The sequence below is a fragment of the Dendrobium catenatum genome, unplaced genomic scaffold (genome assembly GCF_001605985.2).
Source record: "Dendrobium catenatum unplaced genomic scaffold, ASM160598v2 fragScaff_scaffold_1510, whole genome shotgun sequence".
In the NCBI taxonomy this organism is placed as follows: domain Eukaryota; kingdom Viridiplantae; phylum Streptophyta; class Magnoliopsida; order Asparagales; family Orchidaceae; genus Dendrobium; species Dendrobium catenatum.
This window is the reverse complement of record NW_021319972.1, coordinates 251993-269187: the sequence shown is the minus strand read 5'-3', so window position 1 is coordinate 269187 and position 17195 is coordinate 251993. Positions and strand designations below refer to the sequence as shown.

Genomic DNA, 17195 nt, shown 5'->3' with positions numbered 1-17195 from the left:
AAATTTTTTGTATTAAAAAACTGTTTTAGAAAGCAATAAGAAAGCTGTCTTAAACGAATCCTTACTTTCTCTACAACAGCTTCATAACTATCATTACGAAAGTTATAGCCATCTCAAATGGATCCTTAACAAAGAAAAATAGCTTTAGATTATCAAAGACTTGCAAAGAAAAAAAATGTTGGTGATAGCATAAACTTGAGTAAGGCTTCATTTAAGACTGCTTTCTTACTGCTTATTGAAGCAATTTTTTTTAGTGCAAAAATTAAAATTTTTGTATTAAAAAACTGCTTTAAAAAGAAGTAAGAAAGCCCTCCCAAACGACACCTAAATATTTCAATATTTAGATAGAAAATTTACTTCACATTCAAATTCAAAACTAAGGACCAAAGAATTTATACATGCAAATCTCTGAATCACAAGAAATAATTAAATATTTATGAAACAAGCCATAAAAATAACATAGACCAGAGTGTAAGCCCTCCTGAAGCTGCAACATATGACCAAAGAAAAATGACAGATAGTTCCCCTTCACCAGCATCAAACATTTGTATCATAGAAGCTGCAAAAAATTTAATTTCAAATATCAACTTTTATTTTGCTTCAAAATTTTCTTCTAAATAATAATTAAATAATTACCAATATTCATTGCAGGTGGAACAGCATTTTGTAGGTATAAAACCAGATGATACAATGGATCTGAATGTACCAAGCCAAAATGAACTGCACAGTGAATGAAGATGGTGCCGATGACCGGCAAGGCGACGAATCGAACGGCGATGACGCCGATGATGATGGAGATTTTGATGCCCGGACCGTTGAAACCTAGGGTTAGGGTTCCAAGTGTATAAATATATGATGAGATTTGTGGTATCAGACTAAAATAATTAAGAGAATGGGTAAAATTGTGACCTTTGATTAGATTTCCTCCTGTAATGAGTATGAGACTTGGGATGGTACCATTGCTGCAAGAAATATTTTGAAATGAGTAAATAGTTGAAGGCTCCATATTTGAGAAAATTATTAGGTCCAGACACCGGACTTAAACCTTTTTTTAGGTCCGGATATCCAATTAAAATTTATCACGTGGGCTACGCTTTGACTGTGCTTTTTTATTGCGCTTTAACTGCACTTTGACTGCGCTTTACCGGCGTTTTTGTCTTGCTTGAGTTAAAATTCCGTGGACACGTGTACATTCCACATGTCAATATTTTATTGGACACTGGACATATCTCTACGTCCGGTGTCCAGACCTAATAATTTTCCCCATATTTGCATAAAATGAAGTACTTTTTCTAAACATTTAATATTGAATGTATTTCTAGGCCATGGGTGTAAACGAGTCTAGTCGAGTTTAGGCCTTATTGAGCTCGGCTCATCAGTTGGAAAGTGAGCTCGAACTCAAACTAGCCCCACTATAAACGAACTCGAGCCGACTCGCGAGCCATGCACATGAATTTTAAAACTTAGGCGGGATTTAGAAAAAAAGATGCAATGTTTAACATTTAAATAAAACTTATATGATTTATATTAATTTTTCTTAATATTTAAATTTATTAAATAAAATATATTTATTTTAAAAAAAACATTAATAATTATTCAAGCCTACTAAAGCTCGAACTCGGGCTTGTTTACTAAATGAGCTCGGCTCGTGAGCCGGCTCGGCTCACTTACACCCCTACTTTAGGCATGCTTTGAGTAGAAAGAATAGGTTGAGCTAATTCTTGCAGACCTTTATAATGGATATATCATTCTAATTGGAAGTATATGATGGATAATAATTGAATTGCAAATTAAATTATAATAACATTGTTCATATATATAGCATATGCTATTAAAATATGAGAAGTAATGTACCCTAATAATGTGAGTGAATCTTGAACCATGCGAAGAGGAGCATTTTCACCAACCATTGCTTTTTTAATTTGGGGAGTTGCTCCAACTATAAAACCAACAATCTGAAAACAAAAGTGTAATTAGAAAAAAATAAAAAATAAAAAATAATAAAAGGATAATGATATATCATCATTGTAATAATTCAAATTCATAAATATCGATATGTTATGATTGAAATTTTATTAAAAAATTTCAAAGATCTAATGAAAAGTTAACGCTAAGAGAATAAAATTATGAGGATCTTAAACTAACATGGATAATTTAGACAGTTAAAAAATTATTATTTAAAAATTTCTATGAAAGAGGCAAATAACATAATAACATGCTAACAAAACTAGCGAATCACTATTCTTTACAGATTGGCGGGCAGAAGAATTTGGTGACGATTTTTTAAATCTGAATATGATAAATAATATTAAAAAATGGCATTTAAAAAAGATTTGATGGATCCAAATTTGATAAATATTATTATTTTTTTAATGGTCTGCTGCTGCTGCTTCTAATTTCTTATTACCATGGTTTCCTACACTGTTCCAGAAGTAGGGCACCGCCGGTTAAGGTTGCTCTGCGATCGCCAGCGAGATAATACTGTTATCTCTCTCCCTCGGTCCCTCCTCCTTTCTCTTTCTATCTGTTTTCATCTCCCCTCTCCATTTTCATTAAGTTTTCCTTCTTCTCGAACATGGTTAATCCCGGCAGAGGGAGCGGCGGCGAGACGCCTCTCCAATCTCATAGAATGCTTTGCAGCAACCGATCTCGTTGATCAGGTTTGGTGAGAATCACTCCTTTTTAGCAGCTTGATTTTTTTTGAGTTATTAGTTAGGTAATTGAATTGGATTTATGGTAGAAAATTGTTTTATCGAATCGGTTGTCACACGACTTCAGTTTCTTAAACTAGAATAGCTTAACTAAAAATTAATTTACATTATGTTATTTGAAAGTGGTATTGAAAAAATTAACTGATTAGGTTATTTCTAGACCGTAAATTGTGAATCTGGTAATGAATTCATGCCGAGGGAACTATGTTTATGTCTTTTAGAGAGTTTAATGACATAAGTGGATTATGTTTATTGATTGATCCGTTCATCAAATACAATAAATGTATCTTTGAAGATATGCTTGACTAAAATTAAAAAAAATATCATAAAATTAAAGATTTATTTATAAGGCATATATCATCAATAAACTGTTAAAAATAAAATTAGAACCTAAACCCTAAAAGAAAGTAAAAACAAGCCATTTAAAACAAAAGTAAAATGAAAAATCAGTTAAAAATAATTAAAAACAGTGAAAAAGAAAATGAATTTTTTTTTGATAGAAACTATAAAAAAATCAAATCAAGATAAATGAAAATATATATTTTTATAAAAGATAAGAAAGAAGTTAAAAGAAAATGAAAACATACCAATTTAAAATAAAAGACAAATAAGTAAAAAATAAAAAAAAAATGAAAAAACCCCCTAAAAAGGTAAATCCCTTATCTCCAAATTGATATAAATTCTAAACTCTCATATATAACTTAAAAGTGTATTTTTAAAATTTTAATTTGAGGTATTAACGTCATGCACCTTGAGGCAATAGTCTCGAGACTTACACTTCGAAATGAAAGGGCGAAGCACAGGCCAGAAAATCATGAGCCTCAAGGTGTTTACTAGGCGCCGGCCTCAAGGCAGGCACCTCAAACACCTTTTTAAACAACGGTTCATTCAACTAATTTTTTTTTGCACTGGTTATTGTAATTGTCATAGTATATGTGTTAATGCCCGCACCACTTGATTTATAATATCAAAAAATTCAAGAGCTTGAGGTTTTCGTACAATTGTTCATCATTTATGCTCCTGAGCTTGCACCCTCATCACTTGCCTCTTTTTTATATGTCCGAACTAAATGGGCATTATAGATAGGCTAGGTGGTATTCAAATCACTGAGAGGCTTGTTAGATCTAAGTTGTAGCTAGTCCTGTAATGAAAAATGTCACCTTCTTTATGATTTGATGATCATGGGCAACACATTTGCTTTGCAGATCTATGTGTCGGTCTCTAACAAATTAGCAATTACTTTAGCTTATTACAAGAGAACAAAATATATTTCCTTTATAAGTTGCTAATCATAGAGGAGGCATTTAAAACTGTCTGAATAGAATAAACAAGAAAACCTTATATAAATTATGGGGTATTTATGGCATCCAAATTGAAATGAGAAACTGATCAATCTTGTACCGTGGTAACTAGACTTACCCACGATATTATGTATTAGGGGTAAACACTAGGTGAATTGTGCAAAATTCAAACTTGGTTGGACGTGTTTGAATTGTGCAATATGGTAAAATCTTTAAAAGAAGAATCATCATTATCATTAAACTTTTCCAAGTTATTGGGGTTTGACTTTATGAATGTTAATTGTTAATTCATTCATGTTGAGTTTTGCATCAAGTGATAATCTATTATACACAAAAATCTTTTTTAACAATTTCAATCCGTATTGTCATTGATCTATTAATTTTTCTTTCTAATTGTTCAGCATTAATTTTGTCTACCCATCTAATGTTCTTGTATTTTTGATCATTTATTTTACTTGTTTAAATCATTTAAATCAATTTTTTACTATCTTATCTATAATAGATGCTACCTTCCCCCACTCTCTTTAATTCACTATACTCATGTGTAAAAATTTAGACCATATACATACGTGTGATCAAATGTTCTACTATAATTATAAAGTTGAGATTAAAAATCAATTATACTATGAGGTTGTTTGGTTTAAAGTTTTTAAGTGTATAATAAAATAAATGTAGGGATTTTAAAAATTTTAGTATTTGGTTGGATGAAAAGCAAATCAAAACTATTTTCTTTATGTATTTGGAAGTCACAATTTAGTTCATTTTAGGCGTATTCCACAATCGTCTAATTCTGACTTTTTTATAATGCACCACATCTCCTGCCCACCCTCCATCCCTACCCGCCACCTTTGCTTGCCACCTGTTGCCCCCATCACCGGCATCCAGTTGTCACCGTTGTTGACCACCTGCTAATTCCACAACCACTCGCTACCACCACCCATCACCACTTCCATCGCCACCGCTAATGTTGCAACCCCTGATCATTGCCACAACCCACCACCCTCGATCACAACCGCCTCTTTCCACCTACCACTACTATCGACATCCATTGATGCCGCCCGCCCATGCTATTTCTAAAAGTATATATTTGAAATGTATTATAACAAATAAAAAAAAAAATCATTGCATATGATTTACACCAAATCAAACTAATGCATTTTAAAATTCATATATTTGCCCATGAATTCTAAATTTTTTGAACCAAATAGCCGTTAAAGCATTTCACATGATTGATCTTAAATTCGTCTATTAATTTAAAGCACATTTTTTTCTTATTATTTTTTGTGTACTCACATAAGTTACAGTTATCGAGATGAAAAAGATAGTCATGGATAAAGTAAGAAGCATACCACACCGATTGTTGAAGGAGCAAACAACTTCTTTATATCAACGACCCTTGAAAGCTTGCGTAACAGTCCGTTTATCTTACTTGATAGAATAATCTAAAAGTATTTCAAAAAGTTTGTTATCTTTTGCTATGATAACTTTTACATGAAATAGAAAATTCGCATAAATTGGAAAATTTCAGTCATTCATGCAACGTTCATACTGAGATTAAATGAAACAACAATTATCATCATTATCCCAATTATGGGGAGCTCCTTTATAAATTCTTATTTTCTATTCGTTTTTATCGAGCGGTGCATGATATACATGTTATTTTAGGTATGTTCTCTTTTGTAATCAGCTGATATTAATATTCTCTCATGAAACGAAAAATTCTAATAAGGTGCTTAGATATAATGTCATTGAAATTATAAGAACAAATCATAGTTAGCGCATATGGAATTGTGTCAAGCAATTTGTACAGTAAGGTTAAAATTCCCAAATCAAATCTTACATTGAACATGATGATCAACCAACCTATAGTTTGATGTTCTCAAAATTAAATAAAGAGAATTGTTTGTGCTAGGAAAAAAAGGTTTCTGAGAGGCTTCATATATTGAAACTAATGCGATTTGTCTTTTTATTTTTCATTTGTTTTGTTAATTTTTGTTCTACATTGTGATTTACGAGAACAATGCATGTTGATTAAATTGAAGAGTTGATCTCTGTAAGAGAAGGCCCATAATTATCCACTTGAAGCAAGTTCTGATTTTAAGAATTTCAATTGCTATAAAGTTCTAGCAACAGATTAGGCATATTTTGATCAAGTTACTATTATTAAAGAGAAAACATCAATGCCTTTTTTGTTTGAATAGAAAGAGAATCTATACCTTAGGAGTTAATAACTATGCAAAATGTCCACTGCTGTTTTCTATTACAATATCAGGAGGCAAAATATATAAAAGTACACACAAGCGTAGATGCAACACCCATATGTAAGCATATAATGCATGCATTGATCTTATAATGTTCATTTAACATAAATTTGGGATTAAATCTAAATTACGTGTCATTAGAGCTATATTTGCTTGGTCAAAATTTGGCATTATGCAGTAATTATTGGAATAGGAACTCTGTGCTAAGAAGTTTTGAAAAAGTTTTTGTTATATTGAAAAAAATAGTACATCTTCCGTAGTCCACAAAGGTATACCTTCTGTTGTATCTTTCACACTAAAATATTTATTAGTGCAAAAATTATATAATTTCAAAATGTAATTTCCTTAGTACTAGAATTTGGTGGGAAAAAGTGGTCCAGATTTATCTTTGTAGACAAAATTTAAGGCTTGTATTACTATAGTATCAGACTTTCAATATATGCAAAGTTGATGAAATATGTAATTCATTAATTTGTACTTTTTGTTGTTCGCGAGTCTTATGTTTGAAAGAAATTTGCTAATTATATCTTCAAAGGAAATTTATCTGAGATAGGCTATGGGCAGCCATAGGCCATAGGAAAATAACTAATTTTCTTATCTACAGAATTTTGATCTGGGGAGTCCAAGATAAATAATGCTATGATGATATGATCTTCAAATTCTCCACTATACTTAGTAGGAAACAAATTTCAGAAGTTTTAGAATGGTTTTTCTAGGCATCAGAAACTGCAGTGGATAATCAGTAAATAAATAGTGAACATTGTAGTGATTTCAATAAAATCCTTCTGTTGAATGAAAATAAAATGATTGTTCTCACATCAAATACAAATTTGGTTATCTGCATATATTGTCCTTCGATTATGTAGCTTCATGATATAAAAAATAAGGAGTACTATAACACAATACATTGAACAAAAATGAATCAAGCCAAACCGAATAGTATCAATTTTAAACCAAACCAATCAAAAGAATAATTTTTGGGGTTTAATTTTGAAATCAAAACCTGAACCAGACCCAATGCAAACCAAATTGGACGGTTCAGTTACTACCATTGATATCGGTTAATTCCACTATGCTCATTTTAAACCAAACAAAATCTTGCCGATCCCATCATCCCATAAATAAGAGGACTCATTTTTCTTCAGCTATGAACAAAACAGAAGAATAACTTTTTTAACTAGAGTTAAAAGAGGAAGAACTTTACCTTTGTCTTATTCATAGATTGATCATATTCTTCAAGAACCGGTGGATCTTCAATTGATGAGCAACCAAGCACCATTCCCTTATTTGTTGATGCAATCTCACCTGTGTAAATTTTCATAGAAAGCCTTCCACTATTATTGGGATGGTCCCCATCTATACTATAATCATTTTCTTTGTGTTCCTTGTAGCTCGATGATATTCTCACAATATTATAGACATATGACCATTGCAAAATTGTGCCAATCTGCGTAAATGAACTAAATAAAACAGATGAAATAATACATTTATTTATATGTTAATGCGTCATAATCTAAATGATCATACCGCCATAGAAAGAGAAGCATATGCCATAGCATATGTTTCACAAACACCTGGATTGTGCAGGGGGCTTGACTTCTCCTTGCACATTGCTGGGACTAGGACAAGAAACAAATTTCCAACATTTCCTAATATGAAGATTCAGTTAATAAAAGCGTGAATTTCTCAAATTGATACATCAGAAATATTGCAAATCACTCATAAGAAATGTGTAACAATGATGTTAATTTTACAACTAGAAAAGGATATGATGTCCCTTGCAAGAAAGAAAATTTAAATTTTCATAGGGAGGCATTTTATGAAAGACTATTTAACTTCACATGAATGTAAGAAGCTTTAATGGCGAGGAGCGAAAATTTCCATTTTCCATTTGCTTGATTTTCTAGTTGTTTTAAGAGCACCAAATAGATGAACTTCTAAAATAAAGTTACATTTGCTATTATTTAATGAAAAGGTGGGCAAATCTCTTCATCTCTCTTCAAATTTTTTATTGTCAGAGATAAGGTCTTATGATTTTATCAGATATAAAATCTCTTATTGAAATATAAGGTGTTTAATGGAGATTAAGATATAGGGTTTATCAAATAAAATATTTTGTCTAGGTATAAGGCTTCAGACTCAGAAGTAAGAACTTTTATTGAAATATAACGCCTTTGGCCTAGCTATAAAATTTTATTAGAGATGAGATTTATTTTACTCTGATATAAGAAGTTTTACAGGTTGATGTAGCTATGAGTTTGTTGGGGAACATAATATCGTTCTTATTGAGGAGGCTTTACATTATTGGTTTCAGAGATGCTCATTATGATTTACTTCTAAAGTGAGTTTGGATAATGGAAGTTCGCTTTAGACCAATTATAGTTAGTTTTTCTGCATTTATTGAGTATGGTCGCCACCTTGAATTTTGAAAGACAATCTTTATTTCTTTCATGATATATGATTGGATGCTAACATATTTTTCCTTTAACAAAGCCCTTTTTATGATAATCAGTATTAATACCTAATATACTATAATAAATTTATAAATGCAACATTTTGCATACAAAGACGTTAATTTATACAATAAATAACATAAGAAATATCATCTAAATCACTTCTTTAAGCTGGAAATACTCGGTTTAGTGATAACCACACAGAAAAGAGCGAATTTACATGACAAACTTTAAAGTTTATATTAGAATGTTAATAAGCTGCAAAAATACAGCTACTGGTCAACAACTTTATAAAAGCAAGATTGATTTTTGAACATATTATCAGTTTATGTTATATTTACCAACTGAGCAAGATGCCAAAATGACAGCTCTCAATCGCTTGGGTGCTTTTGTAATTTGAATAAGGATCCATCCAAGTGCAGAACCTACTAGAGAATTCAGGACCAAATTGACCGGCATAAACCACCTGCAAATATATAGAATTTGTGTACTTTAAACTTTGGTATATTAACTAAAATATAAACAATTAGCTTCATCTACCATGCATCCAGCATAATATGAAAGTATATTTTAGGAAAAAATATGTGAAGTTACTTTGTTCTTTACTGTCCCTATGAGATGTAAGGATGAGTTAAGATTTGGTGATTTGATGACTTTTTGGCTTGAATAAAGCCAAAAAAGTGGTTCGAACAAGCTTACCACAATCAAGCTTTTCGTTTTATTCCATCTTCAAGGTGATTTGAGGTGGACTTGGCTCTGATTTGAGTCATGATCAACTTGAGATATTAACTATAGCAAAATTTTGTATTTATTCATATTGGAAATTGTTAGACCGGTCCTCCTCTCGAATTGAGGATCAATTGTATCTTTGATGTTTTCTTCTTCTACTAGTGGAATACAAATCTTGCTTTGAGTTTTCTTTCCAATTTCCTCTGAAATTCTGCTGTAAACTGCTGTAAACAGCAGATTTGCTGTGTTTTTCTCCTGTGGACAGCAGTTTCCATCGGATCTACTTCAGTTTTGGTGAATCCAAGTGTTTCCTATCAGAAATCATCAATATGAATTGTATATAAAATATGCAAAAACTTAAGTGCATTAGCTTATTTCAATCAGGCTTGAAATTGAATCAGTCCATCCAGAGGACTAAGTTTAGCATTGCTAGTACAGTTTCAATCCGATTTTGAGCTGAACTTGAGTTTGCTTGAAATCAGCTCATTGTCAGCTCTATTGAGAAGTTTAAGGGCTCTTTGAGTGAAGATTATTAGGTAAGCATTGCACAAGAACTTTTTTGCACTAGATTAGTTTTCTGTATGTTGCTTGGTGTTGGCACAGAATACCAATATTGATCTGTTGCGTAGAAAAATGATTTGGCATTCGCCTATACGATTTGTCTTCGAATCCCATATCTTATAACCATAAGCATCAACGGATATAGAACAAGCACTATCAATTGCTGGCTTGTTATTAGACAAAGGTTATAAAGCGAGAACATAGAATAGAGATACTGAAGCTTAGAATTAGAAGTAGGTAGGTGATCTTAACTCGTGTTTGTGAATGGCAAAGATTGCCCAGTTCCAGCAATTTCTTGTTCACCATCGTAAGGTTTCGAAATGTGCGTAAAAAACTGACTGGCATGTATAGTTTGTTAAAAGAGCAGAGAAAGTTACAATCTAATTACAGCAATATGAAGTAAAGCAGTGAGCAGATGGCTGACTTCTGTTTGCACAGTGAAGTGTGGCAAGAGAAGTTATTGTTGTAGCTGGTCTTTGTATATCATGAGAAGGAGAAATTATTCTATGCAGAGACCGGACGATGAGAATCATCCGGATTTACTACGCTTTTGCAAATACTCAGTAAAAGTGCAGCAAATATTTAATTGTATATGTTGAGTATGTACCGTATTTTTACTAGTATTTGTTGTATTTTAATTGAACATTTACTAAATAATTAAATATTTGCTACGCTTTTACTACGTATTTGCAAAAGCGCATCAAATACTTAGTAAAAGTGCATTCATAATTGAATATTTGTTGCATTTTTACTGAGTATTTGTAAAAACACAGCAAATACTCAATAAAAACGCAACAAATACTCAATAAAAACGCAAAAAATTCAGATGGTTCTTGCCGTCTGGTCTCCGCACAGAATAATTTGGAGTGATTACCTCACCTCTCTCTATCGGGTTTTTAGTGGTTAGGCCCTTGAAATGTTTCCAATATTTGTTGTAATTCATTAAACTTTTTTTTTTTTTGAATTTTTTTTTGTATTTCTAGGCTGCCCTAGTTTTTCTTTAGAGAGAGAGAGAGAGAGAGAGAGAGAGAGAGAGAGAGAGAGAGAGAGAGAGAGAGGCATGGTTTTATATATATCTTAGAAACTATTTTTGTAATTCTCTACAATCAATCAAATTGAAATCTATAGCGGCAACAACATGGCGTAGCCATCAATTGGGTGAACCTGTATAAAATTCTTGTGTGATTTTGTGCCTTGATCTTCTTTTCTATATTTAACATTTTATCCGCTCTTTGGGTTTGCATAGGTTTTGACTTATTTTACAATATATCATTATGGAAAATTCTAGATGGTTGTCTTGCCTTATTGTGTTAACCATCATGTTTGACATGCGCCATTTGGTATCGCATTTTAATTTTCTTAAAACAACATATTTAACTTCTTGAACACCTCATAATAGCACATCTAGAATAGATAATTGACACGTATTAAACAAACTGTCATAGTAATTGTGAAAACTATGATTTTTAAAGCATTTGTAATTGCATATGAAGAATTTTTTTTGGGGATAATTAAACTATATATGCTTTAAATTTCTTCTCTAACCTATGTAGGTGTATTATATATTTTAAAAAAATGCATGTCCTACATTTATGTCATGTTGTGTTTGTACTTTAATATCCGTGCATCAATGGTGAGGATAGTATTTTGCTACTTTTCTTTAAGTTGGATTATTGACTAAATGGCTATTTAAGTCATAGCATTTCCCTTTTTTAAGACTTTGTTTTGGACAACTTTCTTATTGCTTTTTAAAGCCGCTTTTTAATACAAAAACTTCTTGATCGAAAATTTTTTGCACTAAAACTTAAAAAAAAAAAAACAGTGAGAAATTTATCCCAAACAAATTCTAAACTTAAAAGGATATTTTGCATGGCACTTATGACTCGATCTACACTTCAAAAATAATAAAAGAATATATACAAATATTTTTTTTCTTTTTCTTATTTTCTACTCCATCTAAAATTATAAAGGAGTAGTGCTTATGATGGAATCCCAAAAAGATTATAAGAATTGAACTGAACAAAAGATGAGAAGATACTCACAGTAAAATCATGCTCTCCAGTGAGAAGGTACTGGATAAGTTGCTTGCTACCAGAGCTGGGTTGAATATATAAAACACAACCTGCTTATGTACAGAATAGCAAATGTTAGTGATATATACACATGAAGACATTTACATACTCAACTTATTTTAACCATATGGACCCTCCATATCGTCACTTCAAACATAGAAGAGATGCTACTAAGTTAAAATCATGAATGCTAAGCCACATGAGACGTATTGAGCTCAATCTCACATAGCAAATAATTGAAAGCATGTTGGTATAGAAATAATAGGCTTTTGGCACTCTATGGCAATTGGCAAGTTTGATTGTTTGGATTGAAAATGAGTTACTAGTGATGTGCTTGAACCAACTTTGATCACCTTTGGTATCATAACCAGATTTGGTTGGGATCGAAGGGTTCCTCAGGTTTGGTCGAGCACGTCTTAATAGCACACAAGGGCGGAATTGTGTAGTGGTTGCGCTCCCCCCCGCCCCCCCCCCCCCCCCCCCCCCCCCCCCCCCCCCCCCCCCCCCCCCCCCCCCCCCCCCCCCCCCCCCCCCCCCCCCCCCCCCCCCCCCCAAAAAAAAAAATATTAGTATAATAAGGGTTAGTTGTAATCTGCCCCTCCTGAGTTTTATTTTTTGCCTTCAATTGACTTTTTTTCATGCAATTTGACCCTCCAAAAATAAAAAAACCTCTTGGCCACCTGCTATTTTCATCCAAAAATGTTGAACTTTTCTAACACTAACAAACAAGTTTGTGAAAAGCAATTATGTGCAAAATAAATTATTTTTGCACCCTTATATATATTTTTATTTTTTTATAAATTTTTCACTTGCCCGCCTAAGAACTAAGGTTGGTTCCGCCCCTGATAGCACGTGATTCCGACAATGACTATGTATGTAAATTTTGCTATGTAGTTGCATGCACAAGAAAGTCAATATTAAGAATGAAAAAAAAAAAAAATACAAATATTCCAATAGCAAAGAAGATAAATGAGAAAGGATCATACAAGAAATGACTTACATTGTTCAAAAGCTTCCTTGTGTCTTGGCCAAGAATGCCAACACGGCTTGTTGCATAAATTGATCCAACAGCAGTCAGCAACAGCACGTTCAGAACAGGCACAGATGCAGTAACAAAAATATCCCACAGACCCATAGGTTCTCTATTGTTTAATTCTTCCTCTGCATGGAATGAAAATTTTATCTTTCATAGAATACTGAAATGCGTTTATTTGTCAAAGATATGACTTTCACAATAATCATTTTAAAATGACTGAATAACTTTATGACGTTTTGATCTGTGGTTGCAGAAATTCAAGTTTGTGCACTCATGCAGAAAAGAGTGAAAAGGTAATTTTTTTACAGCATTTGTCGAACTGTCTTCTTTGAATGTTAATGAGAATTGAAAGTAAATGAATACATTCATCATCCCTATCAAGAAAGCTTAAGTTTCTATATGAAATCATCTTATTCTTTTTTTAAGGAATACTCTGAATATGAGCAGCATGCTCACTGATAATACATTTTATTATCAATTTCGATGGAATTCTGTAAACCATTGACTTGATATCAATTATTTGTGAGAGAAAGAGAGAAAAAGTTAAGTATTAGAATTGAATCCTAATAATATTAAAAAAAAATTCAATGCATTTGATTTAAATCCAACCAAACAAACTGCTAAGATGCATATATTTTGAAAACATTCAATCAAATATCCTCTTAGCGAACAACCAACATCAAATTTTTATTTCACTATATGGGATTAGCTACATGAATCCTTTTTTCTCCATTGTGTTCAGTTAAGAGTCAAATTCTCATTTATATATAATTAAAAAAGGTCATTTCTAATATTTTATAATCAAGTCTTTTTAGGTCGATTTCTACCTTTCTTAACATAGGTTAAACTTAATACATCTACTCTCTTAACAAAGTCATCAGAAGGCCGCCGTTTTATGTGACCAAACCATCTAAGGCGACACTCTCTAATATTATCTACCACTGGAGCTACTCCAACATTTTCACGTATATGCTTATTTCTTATCCTGTTTCTAAAAGTAAAACCACTCATCCACCTGAGCATCCTCATCTCTACAACACTTTACTTAATATTATGCTTCTCTTTTAATTGCCAACATTAAGGTATTCAAAGGAACTAAGCAGTACATGAGTTGACCTAAAATATAAATTTAAAGAACAATATATATTATGTAGGGCATATGAAGATCAATTGAATGATCATTTAAGGATTGTAGACAAAATAGTAATGAAAATAAACAACTTGATTTAACTCCCAATAAAAATTCTAATGAAATTATCTTTGTCAATCAAATTGAAATTGATTTTCTTTTTTTTTTTTTATCATAGTTTCTTGGCATACTTTTTTTTTTTTAAGAGAGAAACTTATGGAGAAGTAAAATTGCTTCAATTCTTCAATAATTTTCTTATAGAAGAAGAGAGGCAGCTGGGGAGCTTTGGCGCTGGGGTGGGAGTAGGTTGAGGAGCTGGGAGGTGGGAATCTTGGATGGCCGCGCTAGCGGGAGAAGAAGGGGGCGCTGGGTCTCGCTGAGAGTGAAAACGGGCAGAGGGTCGGGTAGTCAGCTGGAGATCGGGTTGCGCAGGAGTTACGAGGGTTACTGGGGGGCTGTTCGAACAGGGAAGGGAGATGAGGCTGGGGAGAAGTGCAGGAAACGAGAGGGATATCGACGTGCAGCAGCTGAGAAGTGGAGCGGGTCTCCTTTGTGTGAGAGGGAGTAGTCGGGTTAGGTATCAGTAGAGGAATAATAAGAGAAAGAAAGAGAATATCAAGGGAAGGAAAAAAAGCCTAGAGATTCATACATTAAATAGGATGAACAAGGTTGGTAAGTCTATTTCATTCAATTTTGCATTGTAAGTTCAGAAGAATTATAGGTTTAGTGATCTTTTCCAAGTTAATCAGAATACTGTCAATATGAAGTTACAGAAATTCAGAATTGAGTGTACAAAACAAAAAGAAGAATTTTAATATCACCTGCCAAACTCAAAATTTTTAGGTCTATTTACGAAGACTAAGGGTTTGTTTGGTTGATTGCAAAGTGAATGCTGTGTAAAGTAAATACTTTAAGGCTGTTTGATTGCTTGTAAAGTGAATGCATATGAACTGTTTTTTCTATTTACTTAGGTATATACATAGTAAACTAAAATCACTTGAATTTATGTACTCACAGTCACTGGGGACATACAGAGAAGAAGCAGATGCGAAGTCAAACAGCAACAATGGAGCCGAAGAAGTGACTCATGTGAAACAAGATCTTCTTGCATTCTTAGTCAAAAGGCAAGCCTCCTGCGTATCCCTTGCTGGACGATCGAGAGCGGAGGCCAGGTGATCGAGGAAGAACTCCGTGTGCGTGCGATTCATCTGGTGAGCCTCCTGCATATCCCTACCTGGACGATCGAGAACGAAGATCAGGCGACCATGCGGGAACTCCATGTGCATGCAATCCACCGGAGAGCCTCCTACATATCCCCAGCCGGATGATCCAACATAGTCGATGCCTTCTATTCGTGCGTGTGTGTGGAGGAATGGATCGAAGCAGGGCTTTTTGCATGTGGAATCCAGGAAGATCGAGTGGCTTCTTGCGTACGAGCTTGGGCCAAGTCGAACTCTACCTCACGCGAAGCAATAGGAAGAGACAAATGAGTATTCCCGTGCGCTGCTCGCTCTCTCTCCAAAAAATTCATTTTTCGTTCGAATCGATCGGGTTTACTTTACCCGCAAAATGAACTAACATGGGAAATTTGCTTTAATTTACTAAGTGCCAACCAAACACCAAAAAAGTAAAAAATGTAAAGTATTCATAAATCTTTGCATTTATTTTTCCTCTAACCAAACAGCCCCTAAATGCAACTTTGGTTCTATTTCTAATCATCTTATTCCTCTTTTAGTGAATTACTTTGAATTAAACCAACATGTTCATTGATTAACAATTCAGTGTCAATTTTCTTGAGAGCTGCTTTAATGCTGTAATTGTGATTGAATGGAGACGGAGAAGGAGATTAATCTCTCAAACTAATGGATTTATATCTATAACATATCAGTTCGCAAAGTGCGTTCATTTCAGTTGTTCAATTTTCATAAAAGAACACAGCCAACTGCTTTAACCAAAGAAGAAGAAGAAGAAGAAGAAGAAGAAGACTTGCCTGAGAAAGGTCTCCAAGTGCTGCAGTCAGAGGAGGGACCGAATATGAAAGTAGAACATAATCTACTTGCTTTTTCTCATGGAAATTGTAAAGCAATATGGCTAATAAATGAAGGTAAAAATAGATCCATTGGTTAATAGATTAAACTATCTATTTGGGTTGGGTTGGGTTAGTTTTGATGAGTTCTGTTGGATTTCATGGAAATTGGAGAGCAATATGGCTAATAAATGAAGGTAAGAAGTTTTTGTTATGCATAGTTTAAATGAACGGGTCGGGTTGGTTGGTTTAGTCAACAATGGCCCATAAAATCCATGAGAACAAATAATTGTGGTGGATTTAACTGATAGACTTAGTGAGTTTCCTTCTATGGTATCCCTATGCAAATATAACAATGTACACAAAGAATCCAAGAAGCTCTTCAGGAGAAAGTATTTCATGTACTGTGCATTTTGGTGAGCTTGTGTTGCAACTTGTGTGAAGAAATATTGAAGAATAATTTCATAAAATTTCAGTCGAATTTTATGTTGATTTCAGTTAAATTTATTAATTTACCCAACGATGCTTAGCTTGGTTGGTGGGCGAGTGCGGTTGGGAACCCCCAACCTGTGCTCAAATCCCCACGAGTGGCAGTGCCTCATAAGTGGGGCTCAATCAAGTGCGGGCTAGAAGGTTTCTAGGGTGCTGCCAAGAGTCACTCCTTGGGGTGGCAGTAGGTAGATACCCCAGTTCAAAAAAAAAAAAAAAAGGTTAATTTTATAAAATATTGTAATTAATTAAATTAAGATTATTATCTAATAACATATAAAATATATTATGTAAGTGTTAAGACATTCATATTTAATTTTGAATTGAATTTAATTAATATTTAATTGACTATTTATAAATTTTCTTTTCATTTAATGATTTTTCTTTTGAGACATACAGAGAATTTTTTTTTTTATTTATTACAAGT

The 17195-nt window shown here is 33.1% G+C and overlaps 2 protein-coding genes across 9 annotated transcripts; one reads left to right on the top strand and one right to left on the bottom strand.

Moving 5' to 3' along the window:
- Positions 1-352: 352 nt before the first annotated feature.
- LOC110115047 (protein PIN-LIKES 3) lies at positions 353-15262 on the bottom strand. Its single transcript, XM_020848155.2, has 11 exons — positions 14445-15262; positions 13089-13249; positions 12059-12138; positions 9068-9192; positions 7801-7922; positions 7478-7720; positions 5362-5454; positions 1855-1955; positions 910-962; positions 637-822; positions 353-559 (listed from the first exon to the last, which is right to left on the bottom strand). Exons 2-11 carry the CDS (start codon positions 13221-13223, stop codon positions 435-437), a joined length of 1263 nt encoding a protein of 420 aa, XP_020703814.1. The 5' UTR covers positions 13224-13249; positions 14445-15262; the 3' UTR covers positions 353-434.
- On the top strand, positions 2520-16782 carry LOC110115048. 8 transcript variants are annotated; one of them, XM_028700394.1, is made up of 4 exons: positions 2520-2665; positions 8514-8614; positions 13378-13417; positions 15288-16003. In XM_028700394.1, the coding sequence occupies exons 2-4, from the start codon at positions 8526-8528 to the stop codon at positions 15579-15581; spliced, it is 423 nt and encodes a 140-aa protein (XP_028556227.1). In that variant the 5' UTR covers positions 2520-2665; positions 8514-8525; the 3' UTR covers positions 15582-16003. The 8 variants fall into 8 exon arrangements, 1 of the variants encoding a protein (XP_028556227.1); XR_003702904.1 differs by lacking the exons at positions 8514-8614; positions 15288-16003 and adding an exon at positions 16142-16782 and having other exon boundaries at positions 2520-2660; XR_003702907.1 differs by lacking the exons at positions 8514-8614; positions 15288-16003 and adding an exon at positions 16036-16782 and having other exon boundaries at positions 2520-2660.
- The last annotated feature ends 413 nt before the right edge of the window (positions 16783-17195 follow it).

Excerpts from the sequence above, each read along its gene's own strand:
- LOC110115048 (XM_028700394.1), top strand. The coding sequence starts at position 8,526 with ATGAGTTTGTTGGGGAACATAATATCGTTCTTATTGAGGAGGCTTTAC. Across the intron at positions 8,615-13,377 it reads CATTATGATTTACTTCTAAA|AAATTCAAGTTTGTGCACTC; the intron begins GTGAGTTTGGAT and ends CTGTGGTTGCAG. Across the intron at positions 13,418-15,287 it reads ATGCAGAAAAGAGTGAAAAG|AGAAGAAGCAGATGCGAAGT; the intron begins GTAATTTTTTTA and ends GGGGACATACAG.
- LOC110115047 (XM_020848155.2), bottom strand. The coding sequence starts at position 13,223 with ATGGGTCTGTGGGATATTTTTGTTACTGCATCTGTGCCTGTTCTGAAC. Across the intron at positions 7,923-9,067 it reads TTTGGCATCTTGCTCAGTTG|GAAATGTTGGAAATTTGTTT; the intron begins GTAAATATAACA and ends TCTTCATATTAG. Across the intron at positions 823-909 it reads AGGAGGAAATCTAATCAAAG|GTTTCAACGGTCCGGGCATC; the intron begins GTCACAATTTTA and ends CCCTAACCCTAG.